General features: G+C 38.8%; 3 protein-coding genes across 3 annotated transcripts; 2 read left to right on the top strand and 1 right to left on the bottom strand.

Annotated features, from left to right (window-relative positions):
- Nucleotides 1-2,192: 2,192 nt before the first annotated feature.
- On the top strand, nt 2,193-5,336 carry LOC117785157 (trichohyalin-like). The gene is made up of 2 exons (XM_034623062.1): nt 2,193-3,123; nt 3,176-5,336. Exons 1-2 carry the CDS (start codon nt 2,319-2,321, stop codon nt 5,221-5,223), a joined length of 2,853 nt encoding a protein of 950 aa, XP_034478953.1. The 5' UTR covers nt 2,193-2,318; the 3' UTR covers nt 5,224-5,336.
- A 3,384-nt stretch (nt 5,337-8,720) lies between these two features.
- On the top strand, nt 8,721-10,454 carry LOC117784154 (T-complex protein 1 subunit zeta-like). Its single transcript, XM_034621811.1, has one exon. The coding sequence runs from the start codon at nt 8,810-8,812 to the stop codon at nt 10,406-10,408; it is 1,599 nt and encodes a 532-aa protein (XP_034477702.1). The 5' UTR covers nt 8,721-8,809; the 3' UTR covers nt 10,409-10,454.
- Nucleotides 10,455-11,643: 1,189 nt separating this feature from the next.
- Nucleotides 11,644-12,695, bottom strand: LOC117784071 (proteasome subunit alpha type-7-1B). The gene is made up of 3 exons (XM_034621675.1): nt 12,551-12,695; nt 12,269-12,498; nt 11,644-12,210 (listed from the first exon to the last, which is right to left on the bottom strand). The coding sequence occupies exons 1-3, from the start codon at nt 12,650-12,652 to the stop codon at nt 11,784-11,786; spliced, it is 759 nt and encodes a 252-aa protein (XP_034477566.1). The 5' UTR covers nt 12,653-12,695; the 3' UTR covers nt 11,644-11,783.
- Between the last annotated feature and the right edge of the window lie 4,111 nt (nt 12,696-16,806).

Here is a 16,806-nt window from a genome sequence, read left to right as displayed (position 1 = left end):
AACCTTGTATCTATATACCAATTCCTTTAAACAATTTATCAGATATAAATACCGTATAAAAATCATATGTTCTCAAAAATACGAGTACTGCAGTTCATATAATAATGGTTTTAAAAGTGTTGTGGTTATACATAGAACTAGTTCTCTTAATCTAACAAAACATCCAATCAGCTATCAAAATTGCACATGTTTAAATCAAAAGAAAATTTAATCAAATTCTAACTTTGTGATGGTCATGAATTTAAGTGAGATTATGTATATGAATTTTAAATGATTCATTTTACGAGTAGCTAAATAACAATAGTTAAATGCAAATAATTATTTAAAAACCAAAGACAATTTTAGTTTAGTCAACAAAATATTTCAAATATACTAGTATACATCAAAATACCAAGTAACAAATTTCAACAATATGCCATAACGAATTGTGAAATTGGTTTAAATGAGGTGTAATAAATATTAACTAAATAAAATTGAATTTCTAACAGAATTTTAATCTACTAGTTTCATTTAACAACAAAATTCCAGATTGACCACTAATGATTTGAGCGTTTTTCAGAGTGCAAACATTTTTAATATTTCAGCGATGCTAACAATTTAAAAGCAATTACATCGAAACCGTTTAAAGGAAGCAAAACAAAAATTAGCCAACAAAAAAATTTCAATCGCAATTACAAACACAGACACAAACACACAAAAGAGGAATAAAGTTAAATAAATTAAAAATTATTCAAATTTGATTTTTATTGGGCCTCTCAAAAGGGAATAGAATGACAACGTAAACTAAACCGAAATGCAAATTAATTTCGCATGCTGCGTTTAGATTTTCATTTCTCATACAAAATGGCAATGTACAAAAAAAAAATAATAATATAAATGAAATGGAAATGTAAAGAAAAAGAACAAGAACGAGAAAAGTTGAAAAACTAATTTTCACAAAACAATTTTCAGAAGCCTGTGGCAGACAATGACGCCCAGTTTCACCGTATGTCACGCCCCTTGCATCCCCTGGGGCGGACACCCAGTCCCGTGGCCATTGAAAGTTCAACAAGAGGAGACCGACTGCTTCTTTGGGCAATTTGAATCTCAATCTGAATCAGAATGTGAATGTGAATGTGAATTCAAGTCTGAATTTCCATTTTTGAGTTTCTCGGCGTGTTCCATGCCAAAAAAATTACACGGCCCGCTGCATTTTGTAACAATAATCGCCGGTGTTTGGCATAGGATCACACCAAACGGTTCCACGTTCCACTGCCACGCCCCCTCCCCTGCATTAGGGGCTGGAGAAGCAGCGCAATATTTTGCGTGCACAAATTCACGCCCAGCGATTTTCACAAAAAACTTTTCGCATGAAAGTCAACTTTACTCAGCGCTGTTCTGTTTTTCTTTTGCTTTCCCGCCTCTCGATTCCCATTTCATTACAGTTTTTTGTTTAATTTTCCGCCAGCTGGGAATTGGATTTTGCAGCATTTGGCCGTTGACCGGACACCAACTTCACCTTTACATTCTACTAAATTTCTGCAATCAACCCCTACTCTACGAATCGTACATCCTGCCAAGGTTTTACCTAATTTGATTAAGCAGGCAAAAAACTAATTGAGGTTTATCCAATTGGGGGGACAGTCAAGTAAATGGACAAGTTAACAGCATATCTACCAAAGGCAAAAGTTTTCTCTCCGTCTTTGTAAAACAGTTGACTTGGTGACTTTAAGGGGACATTTATAAACATTAAAAATCGACCTAAACTTCATTAAGTCAACGTACTCTCCTCTTACAATACGAATAACTTCAAATTTAAGGTCAGCAAGTGAAATATTATTTGACAATAACCACAATCCTTAATAATGCTGTTCTTTTAAAAGAAATGACAACTTAATATTTATAATAAAAATTTAAAAATTCCTAATAATTGTCCCTTTTAAAATTACTTTGGGAAGTAAGAATTTCACTATTCATATTTTTTATTTAAGATAAATATATATCCTTATAAAGGATACCCACAACCTTTTTTCGTTCATCTATGTAGGTCATTTTTTTCGGGTTTGACCTTTCTTTTTAGCTTTTAGCTCTTATTTACAAACCCAGCTCTTAAATTTACTAGAACACTTCAAAATGTATATACAGTAGCCCTGGTAAACAACAGTACACATCAAAACAACACTAGAAAAATAAAAAACAAAAAAAGGACATCACACAATTACACATTACAATTACTGTAGTTAGTTCTTTTCAGATTTTTGCACATTGCGAAAAGTGTACACATTCATTTTTGGAGTTAACACTATACATTAGATGTTATGAAATACCCTTAAATAGTTATGAAACTCAATATGGCATGTAGTGCCCAACCGGGCCACAAGGAGTTCGTAAGGAAGGAATCGGGAATTCGGCCAACTGTATTATCATCGAAACGCTTTGAGGGCATCTTGTCCAGATCGAGACAGGATGAAAGACGAGAGGTGTTGGCTGCGGTCGAGGAGGAGCAACGGTATAAGCAATATCTTAGGGATGGCAGCGATGCCCTTTGCGAGTGCTTCACAAATGTTCACAATCATCAGGTAACAGACGAAGATACACTTCAGAAAACCAGGGATGAACAACTGATCGAACGGACCAAAGATCAACGGGCCAAACAATTGTTGGATGAGCAGCGCAAGGAAAGGATTATGCGTGCCAATCAAATCCTGCATCTAATGAAGCCAGGACCACGTGCCCTTCACCATGCTCTGCAGCAGAGTGAAACCATCAAGCAACGTAAATATAATGATGCCATCAATGCGGAAATAGCACAGGATGCACTGCGTCAGAGGCGCTTGGAAGATCAACAGTGCCCGGAGGTCTTGATACCATTTGGTCAAAATACTGAGGAGCAGGAGAAAGCTGAACAAAAGGAGAAATCGCTTTCTATGCGTGCATATTTCTTACAGGATCTCGAAGAGAGACGTCAACGTAAGCTGGACGCCAGGGAACAAGAGATTTACGAATCAATTGTTGAGCGAGAACAGTACAAGTGCCTACAGGAAAAAGAGGACAAGGCGGCCAAGGAGCTGGCGGTCAGCAAACGTGAGTTTTGCCGAAATGCCTATAAGGATGCCCTCAAGGAAAAAGCGGAGAAAGCTAAATGTAAGTTAATCTACAATTACCTAAACTCTGTATTATATCTCATCCCCAATAGTCGAGAATATATGTGAACAAATTGATAATCGCATAAGATGCGTTACTCAAGTAGCACAACGTAATCTACAAGGTCGCTATAGCAAACAAATCTTGGAGATGCGTGACAATCAGATACGAAATCGGGAGTCCAAAGCCGCACAGCTTGGTCAGCTGCAGCAGGAGAAGAAGCTGCAGGAGGAGCAGAGACGAGCTGACAGAGAGGAAGTGTATGAAGCAGAGGTTGAAGTGCATGAGATGGGCCGAAAATGCCGACAAGAGGAACTATCCAGGCAGCGGCGAGCCTATGAGCTAGACGAGCGCAAACTTGAAGCGGAGAAGAAACAACGGAATGCAGAAATACGACGTTATGAAATTGCCACACGCTATAGAAATGCGGAGGCTAACAAACGATTCTTTAATGCCGAAAAGGAGCGACAGATGAAAGTAACCAAGGACCTGCGTGAAGCTCTCTGCGGACAACGGCAACAGTTCCTGCAACAACATAAGGATGAGCTGTTGCGTACAGCGGCTTGCCAAGATGATCCGAATTTGAAGGATGATTTGGCCTTTTTTGAGGAAGCAACCGGGGTAATAAAGGAATCCCAAGAGATGGGACGACCATTGTATCCACTGGCCAAAGTTGTAAGCGATTATAAACGCGATAACCAGGTCGGCATAATGCCGGAGCGTCAAATGATTCGTCGAAATACAACCCGTGACACTTGCTGGCCAGGATATCTTTCCAAGGCGGACTTGGCCTACGAAAAGTACGAACATCGGGAGAAATGCCGCCAGGAAAATGCAAAGCAACACAATAAAATATTTGACGATTGCCTCAAAATTACAAATATGGCATCTGCAGAGCGTCCTTTTAAGCCTTGCGTCCAGACTGGACTCACCAAGTGTCTACGGTACAAAGATATGCCCACCCTGGAGAGCGTCAAGTCCTTTGAAATTCAAAATCAAACTAATACTCAATCAGCAGAGAATCCCGACATTAAGAGTGTCGATTTCATTGAAATTCCAAGGGATACTAAAACTCAACCTCAAGATATAGAATCAACACTGTCGACTACATCTAAGAGAGGCTTAGGAGGCTCTGATCACTTGCCAGAACTTAAACGCGATGGTATTTCGAGATCTCTTATTGGTGTGGTTTCTACAAAGCACAAAAGATCCTCTAGATTTGCTGATGCAAAAAACAAAGATTCAACAACGAAGAATCATTTCAACATGGAGAATCTTGATACCTTTGAAACTCCAAATGAAACAGAAAAGAACATAGATCCAACTACGCTTAAAAAGAAAGAATCAACACTATCTACTGCTTTTAAAACAGGCTCAAAAAATCTAGATCTCTTACCAGGTTATAAGCGAGATGGCATTTCAAGATCTTTTATTGGTGTAGCTTCTACAAAGCAAAAATCAGTTGATTCCAGAAGAGGATCAGGTGATGCAGATATCTTTTCAAGATCATCAGCAGGTCCAAAGCGATCCACAATGTTACCTAATGTAACAAACAACCTAACCTCAAAAAAACATGGTTTTCGGAACGAATCAACAGGATCATATCGTTCAGGAAGAGGATCGGGAAGTGCTGTTATCCAAAGATCTTCTACTAACCTTAAGCGATTAACAAAGTTGCCTGATCTTAAACTATATTTTAGTTCAAAACCACAGACTCTTCGCAAGGAATCAGCTCGATCAGCAGGATCTAGAAGAGGATCAGGAGGTGCAGATCCGAAGCGATCGCCGAAATTGCCCGATTTAAATCGCTATTTAACCTCGAAACCACATTTTCTTCACAAGACCTTGAAACGATCCGCTCTTCCTAAAAAAAGCTATGGAGTTGCAGATCTTTTGGCACCTGACATTGGTTCTGATAGAGTCTCCACAGGTCAAAAGCGAGCCCAAAAGTTGCCAGATTTAACACAATATTGGACCCCAAAGCTATTAGCTCTACAAAATACCGACGCAAACCAGGGACAAACTAACGTTCTGCGCTCACAGGATAGCGATCGACGAGCTAATAAATCAAACACGAAATTCACATGGAAAGCAGTCTGATTAAAACACTCGTTTGTGGCCATTTACAAATTCTTGGTACAAATGCAGATCTTGCAGATATTTTTGTTTGTGCCAATGTCACTTAAGCAAAGTAAAGATGGATTCAAACCACACCACACACCGTTTTTCATTCACTGAGGAACAGACGACGAGGTCGACGCACAGACAGCACAGGAAATGACGTTAATGGTTTTTTAAAAGCACTTTAACTTGGCGCAAACTTTTTCTCTTTTTTCCTTCCACTTTGCTATTTGGTCACCGCTTGAGAAGACAGAGGATTGGGCCTGGGTCCATAACCCTTGCCTTGGTGCTGGGCACGCATTACGCGCTTTGTTTAGCACAAGTCAAGAGTTGAGGGTGTAGTGTCCAGAACTGTGACCAAATACCTCCACCCAATGGACCAATGTCCTTTTTTTTATCTTAGAAGGCGAGTGCCACAGGAAAATGACTCATAAATTCCAATTATTGTGTGAGGCAACTTATTAAGTTACTTTGGCGTCCATTTACGACGGACTGACTGACTGGCTGACTGACAAGCTGACATTTTTGTTTTCATTTAGCTTATTAGAGGGAGACATGTCAAACGATACGACCCACTGAACCTAACTTGATTTAAACCACAGCGGCTGATGAACCCACAGCAGGGAACTGGAACGGGTCACCCTTCACTTGAAGTCCGTCCAGGCGAATCTCATCTCGATAATCACGCGGCGATTCTTTTCTTCTACTTCCACCAGCTTGAAGATGCGCCTCCCAACGGGTTAATCAGAAGCCGTTAGACTTTGTATTCTGCGACGCTTGGGCGCTTAGAAAAGCCCACAGCTTCAATTAACGCAAAGGTCCGCATTTACTTTGGAAAGTTATGAAAAGTTTGGCAGCCACCAAAGTTAACTCATTTGCAGCGGTGGCTATAAATCGCTCTTTGGTCAGCTAAACCCTTCGACCAGCCATTTCAATCCCGAAGACACCACAAAGTGTTCAAACCGTGGCTAACTAGATGTAGAGAGAAAGACGAAAATAAAATGGTTAAAAAATCAAATCATGGGTTAATTATATGCTAGAATATTTATAAATTCATTGCTTACGATTAATTTTGATACAATAATGTAAATGTTTTAATAATAAATAAATAAAAAATCTAATAAGTAAGTAAACGAATTAAAAACATTTTAACAGAACTTATTATTAATTAAATTGAATAAAAGACTTTTTAAACCCTTATAGGCTCTCATCGTGCTCATGACAAATCACATTCATGTCATGCAGCGATATATTTCATTTTCTGTTCAAAAACCCATTTTCAAATATGTATTTTTTGAAAGAGAAAACAAAACTGCACGAAAAACATTCTTCCTTTTGTATTCACCTTTCAAAATCTATTTCAATAGGTAAACATGAAATAGTGCTCAGTATCATAAGCACAAATAAATGTTACTCTGTATTTAAGATCTGCAAGTTCAGAATACAATAAATTGTTTTCATACTGTCAATAGAGACATAAATAAATACATACGAGCATTTGTAAATTAATTGTCATCTACTATTATTTGCTTTGTTTTGTGGTACACTCTTTTCAATTTTTGGTTTTTTACAGGGTATGCTGAACAAATTGAACTGCACTGTTTTCATGAAAGAATTTTTGTTAACCCAACTACAAAGTGCCAGCGGACAGCAAACAAAAGAAGTAGATGTTGTTTTGGCAATTCTATTGTGATTTATTTTGTTCCTCTTCATGAGTAAAATTTAAAAAACTGCAATAAAATAGTTCTTACCTACCCACCTGCAATGATTACAGGACATAATAAGCAATCAGTTAAGTGCGTAGCTGTTGACCAAGAAATAAAGTTTTTCATTTATTTGATTGCTTTATGAATAAAATTGGAAAGCCTGAAATGAAAAGGCGAATTGTTTTTAGTAGAAAACGGTAAAATAATGAATAAAAGGGGACGGCAAAAACAACAAAGCAACAACTCAGCATGAAGAAAACAAAGCAAACACAAAAGCGAATGCAACAAGTGCCAACAAACAAAAGGCGTAAAATGAGTAAGTGCAAAGTGAGTAAGAAGAAGCTTCTCAAGGGACAAAAGCAACAAGAAAAAGTATAGCACACAATGCAGGAGCAGAACACATGGCGTATACGTTATAAAGCCAGGATCTGCTCAATTGTAGTGTTAAGCAAAACGGTAACACTTCCTTCTCTCTCTCTCGCACAGTTTCTCTGTCTCCTTTCTCACTCATTCGCTGTGTCCTCGCATTATGCGCTCTGCCAGTTTAAAACTCAATAAAAGTTGCAGTATGAAAAATTACTTAATGAAATTAAGTGTGAAAAGTGTGAGTGCTTGGCAAGTAGAGAAACAGAAACTGGATCGCCAGGCAAGACATTCATGGGGCAACAATAGCCGAGCTGTGGTAATGTTGAGTACAACTCCATAGCAGACGCAACATTTCCACTCCGCCGCACTCGACACTCGACACTCGACGAGGTAAATAAGTGAGTGGCAAGTTGCAAAGTGTCGGAGTGTCAAAGGGGAGTGCGGTGCTGTAAGTAATAATAAAGGCATGACTTATTGGTTTGGCAAAAGCACAGAGTATTGGTCTTAACTGCTTTCGCTGTCTGCTATTGCTTTAAGTAATTCCTATTAACAGCTTCTGTCCCAAGTGTATTTTGATTGGGCAATCAAGCAAACAGTTTAACAGTTTTGTAACCGAAAATAAAAAAAAGATAAGACTCTAAATGTAAAGGAATAGACAATCTTTATTCTTTTACCCTGTGCTTACGGAAAGTTTGAAAAAAAATGTTAGACATGTATAATAATTATTATTTCTTTTTAATTTAACTTCTTGGCTTAGTTTTTTAAATCTTTTAGCTTATAGTTTATATTTGTAAACTTTTTAACCTTGTTCTGTTAATTAATAATATATATTTAACTAATAATATATTTTAATTTAATAATTTAATATATTCTTTAGTGGACTGCTTATAGTTGACTATTAATAGACTAAATTAATACATTATTAAAGATACAGCACATTTTATTAAATTTTACAGATGTAAACTTAAATATCTTTCATCTATCTCTGTTAATATTTTTGAATAACCCAGAGCTGAGAAGAATGATAATAAATTAAATATTTATTTCTTTTCTCTTTGAAATTTCTTAACCTTACTACTTTTTAAATTAGTTACTTGAGTTGAAGGCCTCATTAGTTGCTAGCACCATGAAACTGTATATACCCTTTAAGAGTTAATATTTAATATTGTATCTAATTTAATAAAATATAATAAAACAAAATAAAATTAGTTACATTTTCTTTTGGATTTTTTCACAAAATATATTTATTTTAACTGAAAGTTAAATTTTGAACTTTACCTTTGAAATTATTAAATTATTATAGCTTCATATTATAAAACTGCCCTCGCATATACATCTTGAAGCAAGTACGCCTTGATATTTTATTGTTTTCCTTTCTATTTCTGTGTATTTATTTGTCTGTCATTCGAATTGAAAACTTGAAAGCGGCTTATTGCAAATAGAGACGGGATTATTTTAGAATAAAGTTGCAGGTATAACGAGCGCATTCCAATATGGCAAGTATAAGTATGCTGAATCCCAAGGCAGAGGTTGCTCGTGCCGCTCAAGCATTGGCCGTCAACATGACGGCGGCAATGGGACTGCAGCGACTGATGGGTTCCAATCTGGGGCCAAGGGGCACTACTAAGATGCTTATTTCGCCGGCGGGCGACATTAAGATCACCAAGGATGGCAATGTATTGCTGCAGGAGATGAACTTTTGCCATCCGACGGCAGCGATGATTGCAAGAGCCAGCACTGCCCAGGATGCGGCAACTGGAGATGGCACCACCTCCACTGTGCTGCTGATTGGCGAGATGCTGAAGCAGGCAGAGCTGCTCATAGCGGAGGGACTGCATCCCCGCCTGCTCACCGAGGGTATCATGCGAGCCAAGGACAAAGCCCTGGAGCTGCTCAGCTCTTTCTGCATGCCAGTTGAGATTGAACAGGACATATTGCTGGCCCTGACACAGACTAGTCTGAGAACCAAAGTAGATGTCAGTCTGGCTGACTTACTGGCCAAAATCTGTGTGGACGCAGTGATGTGCATTCGACAAGCTGGACAGCAGCCTTTGGATCTCAATATGATTGAACTGATGGTCATGATACATCGAACGACAATGGACACGCAGTTGGTAGAGGGAATAGTCCTTGATCACGGCGGACGTCATGCCAACATGCCCACGTCCTTGGAGCACGCCTTCATACTGACTTGCAACGTGTCGCTGGAGCTGGAGAAGACCTGCGTCGATTCCGTGCTCTGCTACAAGACCGCGGAGGAGAGAGAGAGGTGTGTGACCGAGGAGCATCGTTTCATCGATCTGCGTGTGGCCAAGATTATCGAGCTGAAGCGTAAGCTGTGCCATGATAACTCTCGAGGATTTGTGGTCATCAATCAGAAGGGAATCGATCTGCCCTCCTTGGAGGCCCTTGCTGGCGATGGCATCCTGGCGTTGCGACGTGCCAAGCGTCTCAATATGGAGCGTCTCATGCGGGCTTGCGGCGGAGAAGCAGTCTATTCTCTGGAGGATCTAAGAGAGGAGCAGCTAGGCTATGCGGGTCTGGTGTATGAGAAACAGCTGGGCGAAACGAAGTATACTTTTGTTGAGCAGTGTCGCAATCCCAGCTCGGTAACCATCTTGATTCGTGCTCCATCTGGATGCCAAGTGGCTACCATTAAGGATGCCATTCGCGATGGCCTTCATGCTATTCAAAATACCTTCAACGATGGTTGCCTTGTTCCCGGCGCTGGAGCCTTTGAATTGTTCGCCTTCAATGAGCTGACCAAGTTCAAGTATTCGGTGAAGCGAAAACCACAATTGGGTGTTCAGCTCTTTGCCAACTCGCTGCTCGTTATATCCAAAACGTTGGCCATCAATAGCGGCTTCGATGTCCAGGACACCATTGTCAAGTTGACCACGGCTGCCAGAGAGCGGGAGCAACTGGTTGGACTGAATCTAGCCACGGGCGAGACAATGGATCCCACAGTGGATCGTGTCTTCGATAACTACTGCGTGAAGAAACAGATGCTAAACTCATGTTCCATCATCGCCTGCAATTTGCTGCTGACCGATGAAATTATGCAAGCGGGTATGACGAGTCTTAAATGTTAGTTTTGAATACCGTAAAGATTATATTACAAACTTAATAAAGCCAAAAGAAATTCAGTAAAAATGCAATGGAACTCAAACTTGTATTTTTAAACAAATCAGTGTGTCCTTCACAAATCTCAGAAAAACCACCTAAACTTTCTCAAACAACAACAAAATTAATTAAAGCCGGGAACAGTAAATGATTGTTTTTTTTTTAATTGAAAAAATCATTCACTTCTAGTAACTGTAAAAAAAACTTGAAATTTCACCATGATCTTCAAATTTATGATTTTTATTATTTTACTCATAAAATAATCATTAGTTTTGAGCAAAAAAATAAAATTCAAGAAATAAGTATTCTTTTTTAGCAAAATAATAAACTCATAGAATAATGATGATTATAACCGATAAAGACTCTCAAACCTATTTTTAAGCAATGTTAATCATTACTTGACGGAGCTTAAAGTATAGTTTAAAGTTTCGTAAGATTGCTGATCATTGCTGGGAGCAATGAAATCCAGTACCTTTATATAGAAAAATAAAGTAACCATACCATATCAAACAATTGATGTTGAAAAAAGGAGCCCATCAATTAAAAGAGTTGCTCATTCTTCAAACTAATCGAACCTTATATACTCCAAAGTTTAAGATGGACTTACAATGGTCCAACAATTAGCATTTACAGCTTGGCAAACATTAACTGTGCACTGTTTAATGTTTTCTCTTCTTCGGAATTACACATACATACATACAACCGAATGTAGTTTGCTTTAGCCGATAGCTTCAATCATAGAATTTGAGGCGGGCTTTACCCAAGGCACACATTTGATTAAAACACTTGGCCAACTCTAGGCGCTTGGTGGGAAAATATTGAAAGCAACAAACAAACTGCCAATGTGTGAATATGTATGTGAATTACTGTATGTGAGGTGAGTGTGTGTGTGTGTGTGTACGGGTATGCAATTTTGGCGTAAATTCAATTCCCATTTTCACTTAAAAGTTCTTAACTCGCTTTTTTTTTGCCATCCTGTTGTCTGAGCACAAAAGCTGGCCAAGTTCAGATAACTTGATAACTTTCAACGTGCCTGGACAGGATTGAGAGCGGTGTTTGGACGATGAGATGAAGTATACATATAAACATGCCCTTGAGGCAAATTAAGTGATTTGCTCACTTTACACATTTTTCGTGCTGATTACTTTTAGCTCCCCCTTTACCACTTCCCGCTGCCTAAGCCAAATAAAAAGGGCAGAGGTTAAAATTAAATTGGCGAGAGGAAGAAAAAAAAGTTCCATCAAGTCTTGATTGGACTGAAAGGCTAACAAATGCGCCTCTGGCAAACGTGAATTTAACAAGAATTCAACAAAAAATTTTGATTCACGCACTCGGAACTGGAAATCAAGTCGCGGTACGCAGCTTTTGTTTCGCCTGCTCCTCGGCAATCTCCTGCTTAATGAGGTTGACCAAGGAGACCAACGTCTCGGGACTGACCATGGTCATCGGCTGCTTACGCTTGAGCACAGCCACCTCAAAGAAGCTGGCGTCCAGGGATGTGGTCAGGTGCAAGGCGCGCACCACATGCTTGATGGCTACTTCTTCGTTGGGGGCAGCAATCATCTCACTGGCATTCTTCTCCAGATACCCACGCATTGTTTGGCCCAAACGTCCCGTGGAATTGGCCTGCCACTCGTAATAGATGCCCGAGGGTTCGGTCTGGAACAGATGCGGCTGGCCATCATCATCGAAGCCACCCACGAGGCAGGATACACCATATGGCCGAAGTCCATTGCTCTGCGTATACAACTGCTTCAAGCTGGCAATGTACCTGTCAATGGAAACACAATAAACATCAGTTGAATCCGGATTAACAAACATTTACAAACCGTGTTATATACTCCACAGTTGCTGGTCGCTCACGGTTCAGGCGATGACTCTGTGCCTCGGCCTGGGCACGATCTATCAGGACACGAGCATCGGCCGTAAGACCCGCAAATGTTATGATAATATGATCGTCTAGTTTTCGAATTTTACGAACTGTACGTTCAATTTGCAGAATATCAACAGCCTTCTTTTCCACGCCCAGCACAATGCAATCCTTGGTGCACAGTCCGACCTAGGCAAACTTATTAATACAAATAATTATTTAATATTATATACACCACTACCACTGTGGAGCCCCTTAGTACCGCCTCCTGAGCGTAGCCCACTTGCAGCAGATGCCCGTCGGGTGAAAACAGTGTCACAGCTCCATCGTAATTTCTGTTCATTACAAAAGCAATATAGTTATATATATTACATTAACAAATATAATATTTTTCCAAAATTTAGCATGATCTAATAACAATGTGTCAGCAAATATTTGTTGTACTCGTACAATGAGAAAGAAACAACAATATAAATTCGACATAAACCCTGAACATTATGAGTATGATTAAGTAGGCTCTTCTAAATGTATCTATGAAGATGATGTATCAAAACCTGTCCAAATTCTATCATATCATCATCACATTTGGTGTAAGCAAATGTTCCCACAAAATAAAGATAACAATAGAGCAAATCTGTTGCATTGTAACCGTAATCGAAACAGCTTCATTTTGCTAATGTGTTTCGGTCCAGAACCCGTAAGACTCATCCAGGCATCATTGTGTTTAGTATGCCACAAGCGCGCTGTCCGCCATAAATTTATATTTAACATTTTATGACAACCGTGAGCCGGAGGTCCTGTGACCGGGATTCGAATGTTTTGACGGCATACTTAGTAGGATTAAACACGTGCCAAAGCGTTGCAACGTCATGAAATACTATACTTGTATGCTCAAACAATCCCCTAACAAGTTTCTCCAAATAAATAAATTACAAAACGAACCGTAAATAGAATTATACAACATTTAATTATTTCAAACTTTTGAAATTGTATTCATTTAATTTACCTGCCGCTAAACATTTCAAAACACAAATTTTAAGTGCGGTTTGTCGTCACAACTTCATTTCGCATACGTATATTTTTGAATTGAGATTTCCCTTCGAGGCAATAAGTAAATGAATAAAACATTTTCACATGTCATTAAATTCACAATTAAATAAAATAACTGTCAACAAATCGATTCGATTTGTTCTTTCTGTTAAATTTAATTAATACGAACAGATTTAATTGTGGCTGTCATTTAATATACTTTGCTAAATTTGTATTGAAATTAATTAATAATTAAATCATTTATGGAGTCTACACTATTCCAATTGGCATTACGAGTGTTTATAAAGTTATTTAAATAATATTTTATGCAGTCCAAACACAGCTCTGCCAAGAAAATTGAAAATTTCCTGAAGTGTTTATACCTAAGGGAAACATCTTAAGCTAATTAATTTTCATAACTGCAAAATACACACATTAGACTCAAGTTAAAATGAAAGCACTAAATAAGCAATTTAAATAAACATTTACTAGTTAGAGATAAGCTAGCAACAATGAATTTTGCTTAGGTTAAGTATACGCAGTGTGAATCAAATGAAATTGGCATGGTCAAAAATTAGAGCAAGCGGTAGTAATAACTATATATTTATCAAATATATGTTATGTCAGTTGCAAATATTTCATTTTAAGTCTGTAATCTGAGGTGTTTTAATATTGTTGTTGTAAATAAAACCGAAATCGACCAAAGTTTTGACTTGTAAATGGAATAAAAAATTGCCAGAGTGTTGTTGAAAAGAAGTGAGTAAGGCAGACGGTGCAAGTGTAGACAAGACATCGACATACACATAAAACAAGCAACAACATGACCGAACAGCAATGAAATGCAAAAGTCTTGGGGGGAAGTTTGCACGATTTGTTTGCTCGAAGCTTAATTTGTAGCGGCAAATGGTGTTGATTGTTGTTTTTCTTGCTCCTCGTGCTTTAACCACCTCCAACTCCTGTTCCTGTTCCAGCTTCTTCTTCCACGTGCCATCGTTGCCGTCAACGCAACTAAAGACCAATAAAAGTTAAGGGTGCTACAGTGGATAAACACGATTTCGAGTATTGTTTTCGAGCGCTTTGGAAGCTCTCCAACTTCGATGTTGTGTCTGGAAATTAATGATCAGCATTGCAAAGCTGTAAATGGTAAGTGGCAGTTAAGTATTTGCCATTTATTGTTCTGTTTTCCCTGCAGCAAAAGTAGCGTGTTTTTCACTCGACATGTGTAACATATTTGCTTATTAATTAAAAGGATTTTGTAATTTTCTATTTCTTTGAGAAACTCATCAGCTGCTGTGACCTTTTATGCAAGTGCTCATCAGACTAGTTCTAATAAACGGTTGCTTGGTATTTGCTTATTTTAATACGGAAAAAATGGAAAACAAGTTGACGAGGTCAAAATTCAAATGACCTTTGAATGTCTATTGAAGAAACTTTTCATCTAAAAAAAAAACTACTTGACTGAGAGCTGAACAGGAATCACACAGCTGCTGGGAACACGATAACCAGCCGGACGACAGACAGACGTTTGGGAATCTTTGAATACGAATGGCATGTGGATGCTGGTCTCACTTAAGTAAACACAGCAGGAGTGCTAGTAGAAGAAGAACATTGGCTGGCGCCTGGAACTGATTCACCTGCTGTGCAAAATGGCGACCAGACATTCACCTGAGCCCTTTTAATAAACCGAGCGAGCCAGCGAGCGAGCAAAGGACGGCATTGTTGACTTTTCTCAGTGTACGGCCCCAAAGTGCCATTTAGTGTCAACGAACTGGTAAACACCCTTACGCCCCGCCCCCTACGCCCCTTACACCGTCGCTTGCAGCCCTAGTTTCCAGTTATTAAGTCGTTTGTGTTTATGAAAGAGCCGCCGACTCGAATGTTCTCCAACATGATGGACGCGGACGTGATGCGTTCCCATTTGCCCACGGCAGCTGTGCAGACACGCAGCTTATTACGAGCACACGTTCCAGGATCAGCAGCCTCAGCCTCAGCCTCGTCCTGTCTGTATGTCTGTCTATCTGGATGCCAGTAAAGCGACTGTCCAGCCTTATTGAACACCTCGGGCTGTGCCGAACAACTTTAGCAAGAACTATCAAAGTTTTTCTGCAATGTGTCGGCCTCTTAATCATTACGTGAGCTCAAATTGGATTTCACTAATACTAATACGCAATCTAATTAGGGGCCAACCTCTGCTCGTACGAACAAAGGTCTCTTCCAAGAGATAATTTAATATTGGCAAATGAATACATATCAGTAAAGTGCAAATACCAACACTTGAAACGTGCTTGAATATAGCTAATAATATCCTGCATTTAAAGTCTTTTCACAGCATTGTCACACAAATTGAAGTATATTTATTCAGATACCATCAAGTGTTCGTTTCAATCACAATGTAAGCTTAAAGGTGCACTTAACTGCGAGATTTTATATAGAAGTTGGAGATACCCAATGCAGCTTCCGTAAAGTGCAACCAATTGCTGTAAAGTGCAACGCATTTTAAACTGCAATCAGTCAGGCAGACGAGTCCCTTTGCCTCCTCTGCCTTCACAGCTCCCTTTACCTAGAGATACCTTCATCCGATGTCGGGTTGCGAACTAAAAGCCAAGTGGCGACAAATGCCTCACAAATTAATGGCAATGGGTGCGCGGTATTGATAGATAAAAATGTTGCTTGAAAATGGCAAATGGAAATGGAAAATGTGAATGGCGAATAGCGAATGGCGAATGCGAATGGAAGACGAGTCAAGTCAATCGAAAAGAAGAAAGAAGTTTCACTAATGGTCAAGAATACGTCAAGTAAATTGTGAGTGCAGCTGTCGCTTAGCTGCATTTCTCAAATTGACTGGAGTGCCAAAAACAAAATTAAATAAAATAAAGAACAATGAAGACATCACAATAAAATACTGAAATAAATCAAATATACTTTCTTACGATTAATACAAATAAAATCAACAATTGTCTGCTTCTAAATTCACAGCAAATTAACTAAAGTTTAACTTACATTCGGAATTGGTAGAAAATCGCCAAAAATAAAACAGGTGTTCAACAACCATTTAGGTACTCGATTATTCTTCTATTCTTTTATATTACGCTTTTATGTGGCATTCGCTAAGAGCAAATATTTACAAGCCATCGGGAGAATGAAACACTTTATCGTGGCTGTCATTGGAATGCTTAACTAGGATTCGAATTGAGCATAAATTCCTCGGCATTTGCTGAAACAAAATAAGAAAGAAAAGACTCAACTTATCCTCTAATTTATGCAGCAGTCTGTAGGTGAAAACAGGTGGAAACAACGACAACAAAAGCGACGACAACGAAATTGTGTTTAACTAAACATCTAAATACCCTCAAAGGATTTCTGGGTTTTGATGAGCACAGCATAGTAATTGGAAATAGCCAATAGAGCTATATTAAATCATTGCCTTGGGAGAATGACAGAAAAAAAAGTGAAATAAAGAAAAAGTGG

This window comes from Drosophila innubila (assembly GCF_004354385.1).
Source record: "Drosophila innubila isolate TH190305 chromosome 2R unlocalized genomic scaffold, UK_Dinn_1.0 1_C_2R, whole genome shotgun sequence".
Taxonomy (NCBI): domain Eukaryota; kingdom Metazoa; phylum Arthropoda; class Insecta; order Diptera; family Drosophilidae; genus Drosophila; species Drosophila innubila.
Note: the sequence above shows the minus strand (reverse complement) of the source record. Positions and strands in the feature narration are given on the sequence as shown.

Bases quoted from the DNA above. Each gene is read 5' to 3' on its own strand.
- LOC117785157 (XM_034623062.1), top strand. From the start codon at position 2,319: ATGAAACTCAATATGGCATGTAGTGCCCAACCGGGCCACAAGGAGTTC. The intron at 3,124-3,175 runs GTAAGTTAATCT...CATCCCCAATAG, and splicing joins AAAAGCGGAGAAAGCTAAAT to TCGAGAATATATGTGAACAA.
- LOC117784154 (XM_034621811.1), top strand. From the start codon at position 8,810: ATGGCAAGTATAAGTATGCTGAATCCCAAGGCAGAGGTTGCTCGTGCC.
- LOC117784071 (XM_034621675.1), bottom strand. From the start codon at position 12,652: ATGAACAGAAATTACGATGGAGCTGTGACACTGTTTTCACCCGACGGG. The intron at 12,499-12,550 runs GTAGTGGTGTAT...AAGTTTGCCTAG, and splicing joins TACTAAGGGGCTCCACAGTG to GTCGGACTGTGCACCAAGGA. The intron at 12,211-12,268 runs GTTTGTAAATGT...TTCCATTGACAG, and splicing joins ACTGTGGAGTATATAACACG to GTACATTGCCAGCTTGAAGC.